Source organism: Tenrec ecaudatus, chromosome 7 (genome assembly GCF_050624435.1).
Source record: "Tenrec ecaudatus isolate mTenEca1 chromosome 7, mTenEca1.hap1, whole genome shotgun sequence".
Lineage (NCBI taxonomy): Eukaryota > Metazoa > Chordata > Mammalia > Afrosoricida > Tenrecidae > Tenrec > Tenrec ecaudatus.
In genome coordinates, this window is record NC_134536.1 from 98747854 (window position 1) to 98760698 (window position 12845).

The following is a 12845-nucleotide window of genomic DNA, read 5'->3' on the forward strand; positions in this document are numbered from 1 at the left end:
AGAACTACCCCTTGTGGGTTTCCGAGGCGCTAACTTTAAGGGAGAATAAAGTCTTGTCTTTGTCCCTTAGAGCAGCTGGTGGTTTTGCACTGCTGACCTTGTGGTTAGTTGCCACTGTGTAACCACTACAAAAGCCATAAATGTCTAATGAATAAGGAGTTCAACTAAGATGGGGAAAGAGGAAACAAAACAATCTCTTTTACTTCAAAGGAGACAAAATAGTACAGGATTTAAAAATTTAATTTGGGAATATACATGCTAAGAGATGGACCAGAAAAGGGGAAATTGTGCTGTGCTAAGTGACATACACATTAGGATATATATATATATCAAATATTTACATTAGGATATATTTACTGTAAATCCTTGCTTTTTGAAAGCTATAAATTTCTCGGGTCACTTACTATATCATTCATTAATCTGTCATTTAGTGAACACATTAAGTAATAAGAAACCCTTGTGGGATAGTAAGTATTGGGCAATTTACAAGGCCAACAATTCAAAACCATTAGCTGTCTGTGGGAGACAAATGAGGCTTTCTACAACTCTAAAGATTTATGGGCTCAAAAACCCACTGGGGCAATTCTATCCTGTCCTATGGGGTTGCTATGAGTCAGGATGGACTAGATGGCTGGGTGAGTTTGTTTCTTGAGAGGATTGCTAAGAGATTCAGCCTCTGTTCTTGAGACTTATATTCTAGTTGGCTAAATAGAGCAAACAAGAGAGCATACAACATTTAGTTCAAATTATACACAATTAGCTTTCCAAAAATCTCTCATCTCAGCTATTGACGCTAGAGTTACTTTACTAAAGGATCTGGTAACCAACTCCAAACTCACTGCCATTAGTGGATTCCAACTCATTATAATATGGGAGTGGGTTCCCTGTCCTTTCAGCTTAATCTAGGAATTGGTTATTTATAGACCTTGCCAAGAAAGACTTTGGAACCAATCTGCCCACCCCACCCCCCATCCAGCCCCAAGGATTAGCAGAAATAATATTAGCTTTTCTACATACTTTCCGTATGCTTAAGTTTATATATACACCACCAACTTTGCTTGAAGTTGTACAGTGAAATAACTGTAACAAAGCCGAAAGACATTATGGCAGAGGATGTGTTTAGATTTCTATGTGTACACACCTTGTTGGGTGCGTGCTGGGAGTAAAGGCACTTGCAATATGGGATGATTTATGCGCGGCTGATACAAGATCTTTGCATCTGTACAGCCTACCTATTCCTGGCAACTCCAACCATGAGCTAGGCAGCAAGATCTGACTGAGTCCATATTTATCCACCCCACTTCTCTTCCCCAATTAAAAGGCAATCTCCCCTTTTTCAGCGTTGTCCCAAACTAGCGAACAGCTTCCACAACTTGGGGACACTGTGGAAGAGCTTCTTGCATGGGGAGTTCTGCGGCAATGAAGTGCAACATAAACGTTGGGATCCCGGGGCTGGCCCGCGTCGTCTCAGCACACGGAACAGAAACGCGCTCTCGACCGTCCCATCGGAGGAACTGCTAGTATTCACGTAAGACCAGTTCGTAGCTGGGCTTCCTACTTCATCTGGCCTCGCGGCTGCAGTTCGGCCCTCCTCCGGGGTGCGCTGCTGACGACAGCCCTGCCGCGTAACCACGTCTGCCCGACCCGAGCCTGCCCCGAGTACCATCCTCCTTCCTTTCCCGCGGAGCCCGAGCTCACGCTAGTGCGAGCTAAGCTGTTACGCAGCAGTTAAACGTCACCGCCCACATTTCTGTGCCTCAAAAAGCGTTACCCTCTCTAGCCTTCGTTGCAGAAACCGCCGCCGCCGCCACGGCAACCGAGACGCGATCACGTGACGAGCGGCACGTCGGCGCGCCGCTCGCTCCGCCTTCCGGTCGCCTCCAGCGGTCGGAGCGTGCCTCCGCGGCGCTTGCGCAAAGGCCAGCGGGTAGTTCCGTTTCCGGTGAGGCCCTCCGTTGCTGGCTTCAGTTGTCTGGTTGGGTTGCTAGTAACAGAGCCGAGATGCTGCGCAATCTACAAGTGAGTTTCCCCGGTCGCGTTCGCGGCAGGGGCGTGGGGAAATGGGTGGAAGCGTTCTGGGATCGTTAGCAGAAAAGCCTAGAAGTGAGTGGGTGGGAAGCGTCCAATAAGTTGACCTTGAGCTGCGTCCTTTCCCCTGACCTTACATCCCTTGCATCCGTTCTTTCCCCAGGCGTGCAGGGTAGGGAGAGGGAGAGGAGACTCGGATAAAGGGTCTGCAGGACGTCAGTTACCCTAGGTTAGACGTCTTTGTCTCCACCTCTGGATAGTTTGATGGGTCATTGTTAAGGTTTATCACCTCTGATCCGGAAAAACCTTGCTCCTAGTGAGGAATTTCTGACACCCGGAAGCGCCCGACAGAAGGGTGCTTCCTTCGTGCTGGAAGATTCTAAGATTGATTGGGTCTGCTGTATGCGAGTGACAGAATGCAGTTTAAAAAGCTGGTTGTGTTTAAGAAATAGTTAGGGCTGAAAGGTCGTGATGCTTCCAGGTTTGCTGTGCCTGCCCGTCACCTTTCTACAGACTTTGAACAAGTGCAATATTGGTACAAAATTCAAAAAGACTAAATAACAGTGGCCTTTTTGGGAGGGGTGTGGTTATTCAATAGCATTTTATGTAGTATCAAAATCCACTTATTGTAGAACATGGCATGCATATTTGTTTTGTTTAATTCAACTGGACGCAGAACCTTAAAAAATTATACCCTCTTAAAGAATTTTGCAAAATGTAATTCAAGCACTTTAAGTAGGAATTATGCCAGTATTGTTTTCATTCGGTAAATTATTAAGCTTAGTTTATTTTGCTTACCTGCTTTTTATTTCTTTATTTTGCATCCATGTGTTTTCCACAAGGAGTATAATATGCTACTGGTTCAATTAAGGACCAAGATGTTTTTGTTAAGAATCTGTGTGAATTGCTTCTTGAATGTGGACTTTGGAGACAGTGGATATCATATGACGAGTAGTGAGTGGATCACAAACTGGAAAACCTAGATGCTGGTCTACCACTCAATACTGACCAACTAGATGTGCTCCAAATTTCAGATTCTCTCTTCTATTTATATCGGGACACGCATTGGATCACTAAGCAAAAGGTTGACAGACTGGAGACAGTCAGCTTCTGTAAAATGCCACGTCTTCAGAAAGCCTTGGGAGCAGTCCTCTGTTCTTGAGGGTCTTTCTGAGTTGGAGTCGTCTCTGTAGTAGAGGGTCAATTTGTTTGTTTTGGTTTATAGTATGAGAGACTGAAATGATGGGTTTTGTAGTTTTCTTTAGTTCCTGCATTTGTTTATTAATATGTCTGCACTTTGCATTTCAGGCTCTGCGTCAGATTGCCCAAAGGACCATAAGTACTGCTTCACGCAGACAGTTTGAGAATAAAGTTTCAGAGAAACAGAAGCTATTTCAGGTACTGAAATACTTGATAGAAAAATGTTACTTGTAATAATCAGATTACTAAGAAGTGAAATGGGAGGTAATTTGGAGGTATTTACTTGTTCGTGATTATGTTGTAGCCACAGAACGAGGAGCTGTCAGCTGATAGCTCCCTGGGCACTTGCTGTACCCAAGAGGACTGTGGTAAATTAGAAAGGAAGAAAGTGGGGAAATGGTATTGGGGAAGGACACCTCCTTCGGGGGAGTTGCAGTAAGTTGAAGTTTAGGAGTAGATGAATAGACCATAGGAAAAAAATCCAGAAGCAGAAGAGAAATATTTGACGGTAAATAGGAGAGTATAGCTACAAGGGTTTTAATAGGTTTTTTTCTCGTAAGAGAAGAAAATCACAGGAGCTTATTGTAAAGAGATTGCAAGAATATTAAAAACCACATTGGTGAGAACAGCCAGGGAAGCTGCTCCAAGGACTGATTTCCATCTTATCTGTGCACCTGGACGTCCTGTAGGTCACAGGATTGCCCTATTCCATGCGCCTGGACATTCTTCAGGGTCACGGGATTGTCCTATTCGATGCACTGGATGTCCTGCAGGTCACAGGATTGTCCTCTTTGATGCACCTGGACATTCTGCAGGGTCATAGGATTGTCCTCTTTGATGCACCTGGACATTCGGCAGGTCACGGGATTGTCCTCTTTGATGCACCTGGCCATTCGGCAGGTCACGGGATTGTCCTATGAGAATTTCGTAAGGAAACCCTTAGGAGCCCACCTACTCTACGTGCTCTTTCCTTTCAGATTTCTTTTTGTTAAAATTCAAAGAACGTTGAGAAGGCACATAAGTGGACAGCAAAGCTGCCGCTTCGACACGGTGTCGATAGACGAGCACAGCATCCTTGGGGAAGGACTAGAGAGGGAGACACCGCCTTCTCAGAAGTTTGCGGAGTTTGTTAGGAGGATGTGTCAGGAGACTAACTTTTTATTGTACTTTGTCATTTTTGTTTCATAGAGGTTTATGTATTTTTTTGTAACAGAACCTTCATATGAAGAAACTTAATGTATGTTAAAGGTGTTACTTCTTATCAAGGGAAAGGCTAAAATAATTTGGCTCACTCAAAAAAGTAAAGTTAGATCTCTTCTTTATGTGTCTGAAGAACTAAGGTGCAGATGCACATGTCCTGCCTCCCCAGCAGAATGAGAAGAAACTAGAGGAGGACATCTCTTACAATCTTCTGAGTGGTAGAGTTTCCTAAGGAGTCTTCACTAAGTCTAAGAGCTGAAAGGGGCTTGCAGTTGCAAGGCTTGTTGAAACAAAAGTGAAAATCAAGAAGAGAGACCAATTGAGAGCACATATTTTCAAAATATAACAAAAGATTCAACTCTTCGGTATACGAAGGGTTCCTAACAATCAAAAATGAGTGCAAAGTAATATAACAGGTTGCTGTAAGATTTAAGAAGAGTTAAAATAGGTTATGTTCACCAGGTAGGGGAGCTAGATGCGTTTTTATGTTGTGTGTGTGTGTGGGGGGGGGGGGTTAGTTATCTTTATGGTACTTAAATGGTGATGTGCATAGGTACAAGTTTGGAAGGGTATTTGCAATAATAAATCACATACCCTACCAGCTAGGAATTCCTGTTGAAGAATCTTTCCTACAGAAATAATAGCATAACCAGAACCCAAACTTGCTGCCATTGAGTCAGTTCCAATTCATAGCAGCCCTACATAATGCCTAAGGCTGTAAGCTTTACAAGAGCAGACAGCGGAGCTGGGGGTGTGGACGATTGACCTTATTATGGCCACCAGGACTCCGGAGTATAACCACCTAATAATCTAGTACTAGAGGAGTGGCCAATTCTGTGACATATTTGCACAGTGGGGTTACTTAAAGCTAAAGTGTTAGGGAGATTTAATGGACTCACATGGAATGATTTGTAGAGTCCTCGTGATGCAGTAGTTACACACTAACTGAAAAGTCAGGTGTGAGGGCATCAAGGATCCCATGGATGGGCATGTGGTAATTTGTGCCTGTAACGATTTCAGCCTAGAAAACCCTGTGGGGGCAGTTGTCTGTCACATGGGTTTGGTGTAAGTCGGAATCAGCGCGCGCACACACACACACACATACACAACAAAATGGGTTTTAGTAATAAACAAATGAGATAACAAATATGCCTTGGAGGGAACAAAACAGAATGCTCCTTACACAAACTGAAGACAGGGATATTTTGTCTTGCTTATTTTGGATATTTTATTCGACAGACCAATCCTGGGGGCAGGACATTATGCTTGGGAGAGGGTCAATATTTATTAAAAAAAAAAAAAAGGCAAACTCAACGAAGGAGATTGACAACTGTGGCTGCACCATTGGATTGTGAGGATTGGGGCAGAGCTAGGGAGGCAGTCCCACAGTGAGTCAGAGCCTGCTTGACAGCAACTAGCAAAAGTATTGAGTGGCAGTAATATGTGGCAGACCTTTACATACTGTAATCTCTGTTACAAAGCTTAAGCTTAAACTGGGAAGTGAGTCTATATTCACATTAAAAAATATAGGACATATGCCATGCTGTCAGTACTGGTATTTTAAGATAGACCTATGTGGCAGAGCACTTTAACTTTATTATGTAGTGAGAATGTGAGTGTTTTTTGTTTGATTGTGATTTATAGTGTTTCTCAAATAAAATTACAAGTTATTTTTAAAAATTGCATCATATATGCTACATGCAAAGCTTCTGTATATCAGATCTCGATCTAGGCTATGCCAGGCACAGGACTAGGTCCTGTGGGGGTGTGATTTAGGTTTGTGAACTACAAAAGCACCTTTCCTCCCCTTTTTTAGGGAGGCAAGTGATTTATTCTTCCATACATCTAATTAAATGTAAAGTGTGATGACAGTTCTTTGAGTAGGTGAATTCAATGCAAATATTTTTACAGATTTGAGGTTTATGTGTTCCTTGAAAAGAATTATCTAAAAAAGAAAGAATATCTGTTGGCTCTCACATAAGCGATAATGGTAAAACAAACGCTGACTTTTAGGAGTTCTTTGAATAGTAGTTGAAGAGAGTCAGGAAAGTGCTAAGGCTTTTTAACTTTCATATTTAAGATGAGGCTGTGGGGGGCCATTTCATTTCAGGAAAAGTGGCTTAGTCTGTTGAAATTTAGCTTTTGGGGACATGCGTTCCCAGCTCTGACTGTTTTCATGTTGTGACCTAGGAGAACAATGGGATTCCAGTGCATCTAAAGGGTGGAGCGACTGACGCCCTGCTGTATAGAGCCACCATGGTTCTTACAATCGGAGGTAAGGCGTGTGGAATGTTTTCAGGTTTCTAGAAAAGTAATAGTGATAATAGACAAGCCCCATCCTCTGCTGCTTTACCGTGACCTTATTTAACCCAGGGAGCCTGTCTCCAGGATCTGAGAACTTACTGTCTCTTGAGAAGAGAATTGACGCACATTGCATAGCAGCATCCTATTTAGGAAAGTATACCACTGGCAACTCTTTTTCGGGCAGCCACATCCAGCGTAAGGCTGCTTTGCTTCAGCTCTTAGAATAGAAACGTTTCAGGCTTTTGACGGATGTACAATAAAAAAACACATTTAGTATCCAAATTCTGCATGTTCATATTTAGGACTGAAACAAAACTCACACAAAGCAGTCCATAACCGAACTTGGATGTTTTCTATTTCATTTTCTTTTCTAATGGATTGCAAACCACAAAATGATTTCATGACCTGCCAGTGGGCTGCCACCTACACTTTGAAAAATCCAGTAACATCCGTCGTGGAGCCATTTTAAGTCCCTGTGGATTTCCCCGGTGGTGGTGTAGGTTGCCTACTGCAAAGGCTGTTAGTAAAGTCGGCAGTTCAAAACCAGCTGCTCTGCACAGGAAAGACACTTTCTACTCCCATGAAGATGGTAGTTTCGGAAACCCACGAAGCAGTTCTACTCTGCCCTAAAGAGTGGCTGGGAGTCAATCAACTCGATGTCAGTGGGAATGTGAACCAGTTTGTCTCTTCATAGAGTGCTGGATATACTCGAGTATAAGCCAACCCGAATATCAGCCGAGGCACCTAATTTTCCCACAAAAGTGGCATTAAAAATGTGCTGAGAAAGCTCAGCTTATACTCAAGTATGTACAGTGTATATTTTTGCTCAGAACAGTCTGCGAACAAGAACTTCAACTACAGGTAGGCGGGATCACTCAGATAACATAAATAGGAGGGGACCTCTGTGAAATTGCCTTTTCTGGAAGATTTGGATGGCCAAGATCAGGCCAGGACAGGGTGAAGTCAAGAAAAGTAAGCAGCAGCCAGGGAAAGGTTTTGTAAGCAGAGTTAAGATGGATTTTATTCTAAATGCCGTGGAGGAGGGACTGATATAAACTAGCTTACATGTTAAATTACTATTTCTTGAGGATGTGCTGAAAAGATGTAATTGATAAACGTTGTCACTGTAAGTCTTTCGCCAGCAATTCTGAAATTGGTGCAAGCTAGAAGAGTACCTGGTACAATTAGGGGAACACTGAACATTCATATGACAAGGGAGCCGTTTCTCAGGTTTGAAAGCGACTGTATCACATCACATCCTCCTGTCAGGTGTTACTCCTTTGGAGTCATTGCTGTGTGTTCATCATTTTGGGTGGACTGCACACATGACCTTTGCACGAAGTCCATGATGTGTCTTCATGCTAAAGATGAGCAATCATGTTAATTGCCCAAGACAACATTGCATCTAAGTGAAAAGCTGGGAGGGGAATCCTTAGGCGAAATTCCTGATTATATTAAGATGTCTTCCTTGATTTGTGCCAGGGGAAGCCAGCCCCTAACACATCATTACGGGTCCGGTAGGCGCAATTGTACAGCGATAATAAGTAAAGATCATAGTAAAGTCATAGAGAGCATGAGAGATAGAAGTGAAGTATTGACATAAATGGAGTCAGACACGTTTCATGGGAGCATGCTCATCTCAGCCCCACATGATGGTCCACGTGGAGGGAGAGAGTTATCTTTAATGTTAGCCCAGGTTTTTTATATTCTCCAGGGACGTGCAAGCCCCCTAACTACAGGTGAGTCCATACATCACAGGGAGGGGTTGTGCCATAGGCAATACAGTAATGAGAGGGGGTGGTCTAGGGACATACATGCAGTACATGTGATAAGATGGGCGGATAACTTAACTTTGGATGTCACAGAGTCTGTTTGGCCTGTTCCTTGGCTCAACTGATAGAGATGGTTATTGGTAGGCTGAGAACGCTTGGTTGCAGGCCTCCGGGAGGAAGAGTTTATTGTCCCCAGTAGCAGGGAGTGAGGCCTGCCGTATAGTCTGGTGACTGACTGCCCTGGGGAGGATGTCTGTAAGCGTCTGACCTCTCCCCACAGATTTGAATTACTGTTATTGAATAGGAAGACAGTAGCATTTTAACTTGCTTAATAAATGCTATATAAATTTTTGGCCAGTGTGACTGACTGTATTTTAAGGCTGGTAATTTTAAAAACCAATTCCAACAGTTAGCTATTCTTGCATTAAATGTGATTGTTTCAAGAATGTGTCACTTCTTATTTTACATTGATTGTGCACTTTGGGGAAGGCTTGCATAGTTTTATGTCTCTTGGCTCATTCTTAGCCTAGGTTAGTATGAACATCAGTTGATAAATATATTATTGGGACATAGCTAATATTTTTAACATTAATATAACTAGATTAAATGTGTTTTATGTAAGCATTGCAAGCACCTATCAAATGCTTTCTCATATTCCCATTAAAGTAGCCTTAACGTCTACTTTAACTTTACTGTAACCAGTTTAATCTGCTGGAATGGTAGCTTGTAAATGTAGTCAGAATTTCTTGTAAGTTTTTCTTTTTCTTTTTTAGGAACAGCATATGCCATCTATCAGTTGGCTGTGGCTTCATTTCCCAAGAAGCAGGATTGACTTCAGTTTATCCTTCCAGCAGTTGGTTCTGTTTAACTCAGTGCTCTATGGACCAGTAAATAAATAACAGCTCTTCTTTGGGGATCAATATTTATTGACTTGTACTAACTGCCACCAATAAAGCAGTCTTTACCATGCGTGGCTTTATTTGATCATTTCGGCATCCACTCCGCCGTCCACTTCCCCTTTTGCAGCAGCCTTGCAAATCTCAGGAAAGAAGCAAGAAGAGTTTCTTTCGTTCTGAAGTGTGTAAACGCGCCATCATTGTGATGTAATGTTAGTTAAAATGTACTTTTAGCATATGACAGTTATACACTGAATAATCTTTAGCTTCATTTGAGTTTGGCACTTGATACACTTTTTTTGTTTCCCCCTTAATGTTGAGTAACCTGGGATATACTTGAACCTGGTGGAGAGAGGTGGGAGCTCGTTAGGTTGGGCTCATAGGGTCTAATTTTTTCTCTTAGCCCTGTGCGGTTATATATAATGTCACATGCATGCCATAATTTAGGATTAGGCTTTGCGAAGAACAGCTATAAATAACTCGTTACTTACACTTCACAATTAGAATAGGCGTACATTTTGTTATTCTAATCTATAACAAATATTCCTTAAAATACCATATATACTAGTGTATTAGCTGAGTTTTTCAGCACATTTTTAGTGCAGTTTTATGGTAAAATTAGGTGCCTCGGCTGCTATTTGGGTCGGCTTCTACCCATGTGGATACAGTAGTTCCTTTTTTAAAAGGTTATAAGCTTCATATTGATCTTTAGTGTTGAGCTTCAGTCTAACTTTTATTTCTCCTCGGCAAAATAAACACTTGCCACATAGCAAGATTAGCATCTTTTCCAGGTGTGGGGTACATGTATGATGAAGGGTTTTATAAGATTGTTTTCCAGATAAAATCAGTTGGAGAAGTGCCAAGCTTTAACCATTTCCTGTAGAGCAGCGGTTCTCAGCTTCTGATTGCCACAACCCTTTCACACAGTGCCTCATGTTGTGGGGACCCCCAACCAGAGCATTGTTTTTCTTGCTACTTCATAACTAATTTTGCTACTGCTATGAATTGGGCAACACCTGTGAAAGGGTCGTTGGACCCCGAAAGAGGTCGTGACTCACAGGTTGAGAACTGCTATTAAACCATTGAGCTGATGGTAAAATATATCCAACCACCACCAATGAAACCTGTTTCAGACTTAAATATTAAAGGGCCGTATTATCTAACCAGTCAGTAAGTGCAGGGAGCTACTTGATAGGATCTTAATGGCAGAGAGTAGACATTTTTTAATGAAAAAGTGACAAATTTTATCTAATCGGGTAAAAATCAACAGTTAATGTTTAAGTCATTCCACTGTTTTACAAGGAACTTAGCAGCGTGTGATTTGAAATTCCTGTTTGAACTGTAAAAGATAGTGTTTTGTAATTAAAAAACAAAAAAAGATCTGAGTATTCCTAACTTCGATACAGTTTATAATAAAATAATATTTTTTCATGCCAAAACGGGCTATGTTGACATGTCAGGATTGACTAAAGTAAATTGGGTTGTGTTTAAAACACTTAAAATTTCTAAGTAAATTCATTAAAATACCTTACGATTCTGCACGGGAAGCAGAGTTGGGGGCTAGAATGATGGTGCAGTATGAGAACGCAGCCCTCAGCAAATGCCTACCAACCTTTTAAACAAAAAATAGATGTTTTCAAGAAATTTTCTCTCATGAATAGAAATTACATGTTGCCATTGATACAAATCCCCTGTGAGATCTGCATAAAATGCTTAAAATCCCATCTGTAGTCTGTAGATTCTAGATAGAGCGAGTGTGAAACTAAATGTACAAATGACAAAAGTAAAGGTCAGACTGGGTAATACCCCATTTACTCAGAAGGTAGAAATGAAACATTTCAAATCTGGTTTTATCTGACTGAGAAAGTTCACAGCCCAGGGTACTTCATCTTAGGCCATAATATTGAGCATAAGTATCTTATGACCTATTGCACAGTCAAATTTCTTAGAATGGTTATCGCCTCCAGGTGCTCAGGTTCACGTGGATCTTTAAATTGCCAGCTACCTGCCCAGTTAGGCTCTGTTCCCCGTCGTTTCACCCTGCAGCCGCATAGCATACCACACTCGAGGGACTCCTTCCCACAGGAACCTTAAGCATTTATTTCCTTTTGTTCCATTTTCTGTACTTAGGCCTGTGAGGTCCACTCATCACTGAATTTACATTTGTTGACAAGGCCGGAAACCAGTGCAATGGTAGCGTCAGGAAACAGCTCTTCAAATCTTGGATGATTATGAATAATCTTGCAAAGCCTCTGCCATGTGTAAATTGTGTTGTGCTTAATACACATAAAGCTCAATGCTTTCTGGTGTACCAAGGGTGAAGCGTAAGGAACTCACTTGAATATCTTAGCTCGCCAAGGGAAGAGGTGCTGTGTTCCAAATCATTACCCTACCAATTTACTAGGTAGGGAGCAGGCACTATCAATCTGCTCTGCTGAGGAGGACATATTTCATTTCACCTACAACCCAGGCTCCTCGTGTCTCATGTATCGCTTTTGCCCTTGCAAGATGGCTGCTGCAGCGCCAGCTATCCTGTCTGTACTCTAACAAGGGAGGAAGGGTTGAAGGACACCAGCGTTCTCGGTTCTTTTTAGAGAAATCCTGAAGCCTTACACCACAAATTTCAGTTTATATCATCCGTGATTGGGTCTGGATACAAGAAGACAAATACTTGAGTGTCTTGTCAAACAAAATTGGTTTTCAATTTAATAAAAGAAGATTGAGTATTGAGTTGACAGTCTTACGTACCCCTAGCTAGTTTTTATTCAATTATTTATTTTTTACAAGGTTAGTTTTTTAAATTTTAAAAAATCATTAGAAGCTCATACAACGCCTCATAATCCATACATACATCAATTGTGTAAAGCACATTCGTACTTTCCTTGCCCTCATCCTCAAAACATTTGCTCTCCACCTAAGTCCGTGGCATCAGCTCCTCATTCTGCCCCGCCTCTGCTGCCCCCTCTAGTTTGTTTTTAAAAGAATGGTGTCAACACAGACTAGAAGCATGTGATACCTAGCTGTAGTTTCTGTACCTGTAGTGCTCCAATTTTCCTTCAATTCCTTCAAGTAGGCTTCTGTCAGGAAGCATCCAAGGTAGGGAATCCTCCATTTCCCAGCTGTACCATCTAATGGGACCATAATTCTATCTTTTACGTGAAGAAGTAGGTCCTTAGTAAATGGTTGACACTTAGGTGGCACAAAGAAGCCCTCAACTAAAAGCAGAAGAGTTGATGGTTCATGGGGAGCAGCTCTACACACAGGATTTCAATAAGTTTACTCAATAGCTTGACTGTCGTTGAAATAGGGGGCTATGGGTACAAGTAGGCAAAGCCATTAAAAGACAAACGGGTTGGTTAGCACAATAATTTTATGTGGTGGGGACGACTATAAAGGAGTCAACAGGGTGACCTATTAGGAAGATTGGAGTGGGAACGTGTCCATA

At 41.9% G+C, this 12845-nt stretch overlaps 1 protein-coding gene across 1 annotated transcript; it reads left to right on the forward strand.

Annotated features, from left to right (window-relative positions):
• The first annotated feature begins 1865 nt into the window (after window positions 1-1865).
• Window positions 1866-9468, forward strand: COX7A2 (cytochrome c oxidase subunit 7A2). Its single transcript, XM_075554885.1, has 4 exons — window positions 1866-2019; window positions 3337-3426; window positions 6619-6703; window positions 9278-9468. The coding sequence occupies exons 1-4, from the start codon at window positions 2002-2004 to the stop codon at window positions 9334-9336; spliced, it is 252 nt and encodes an 83-aa protein (XP_075411000.1). The 5' UTR covers window positions 1866-2001; the 3' UTR covers window positions 9337-9468.
• The last annotated feature ends 3377 nt before the right edge of the window (window positions 9469-12845 follow it).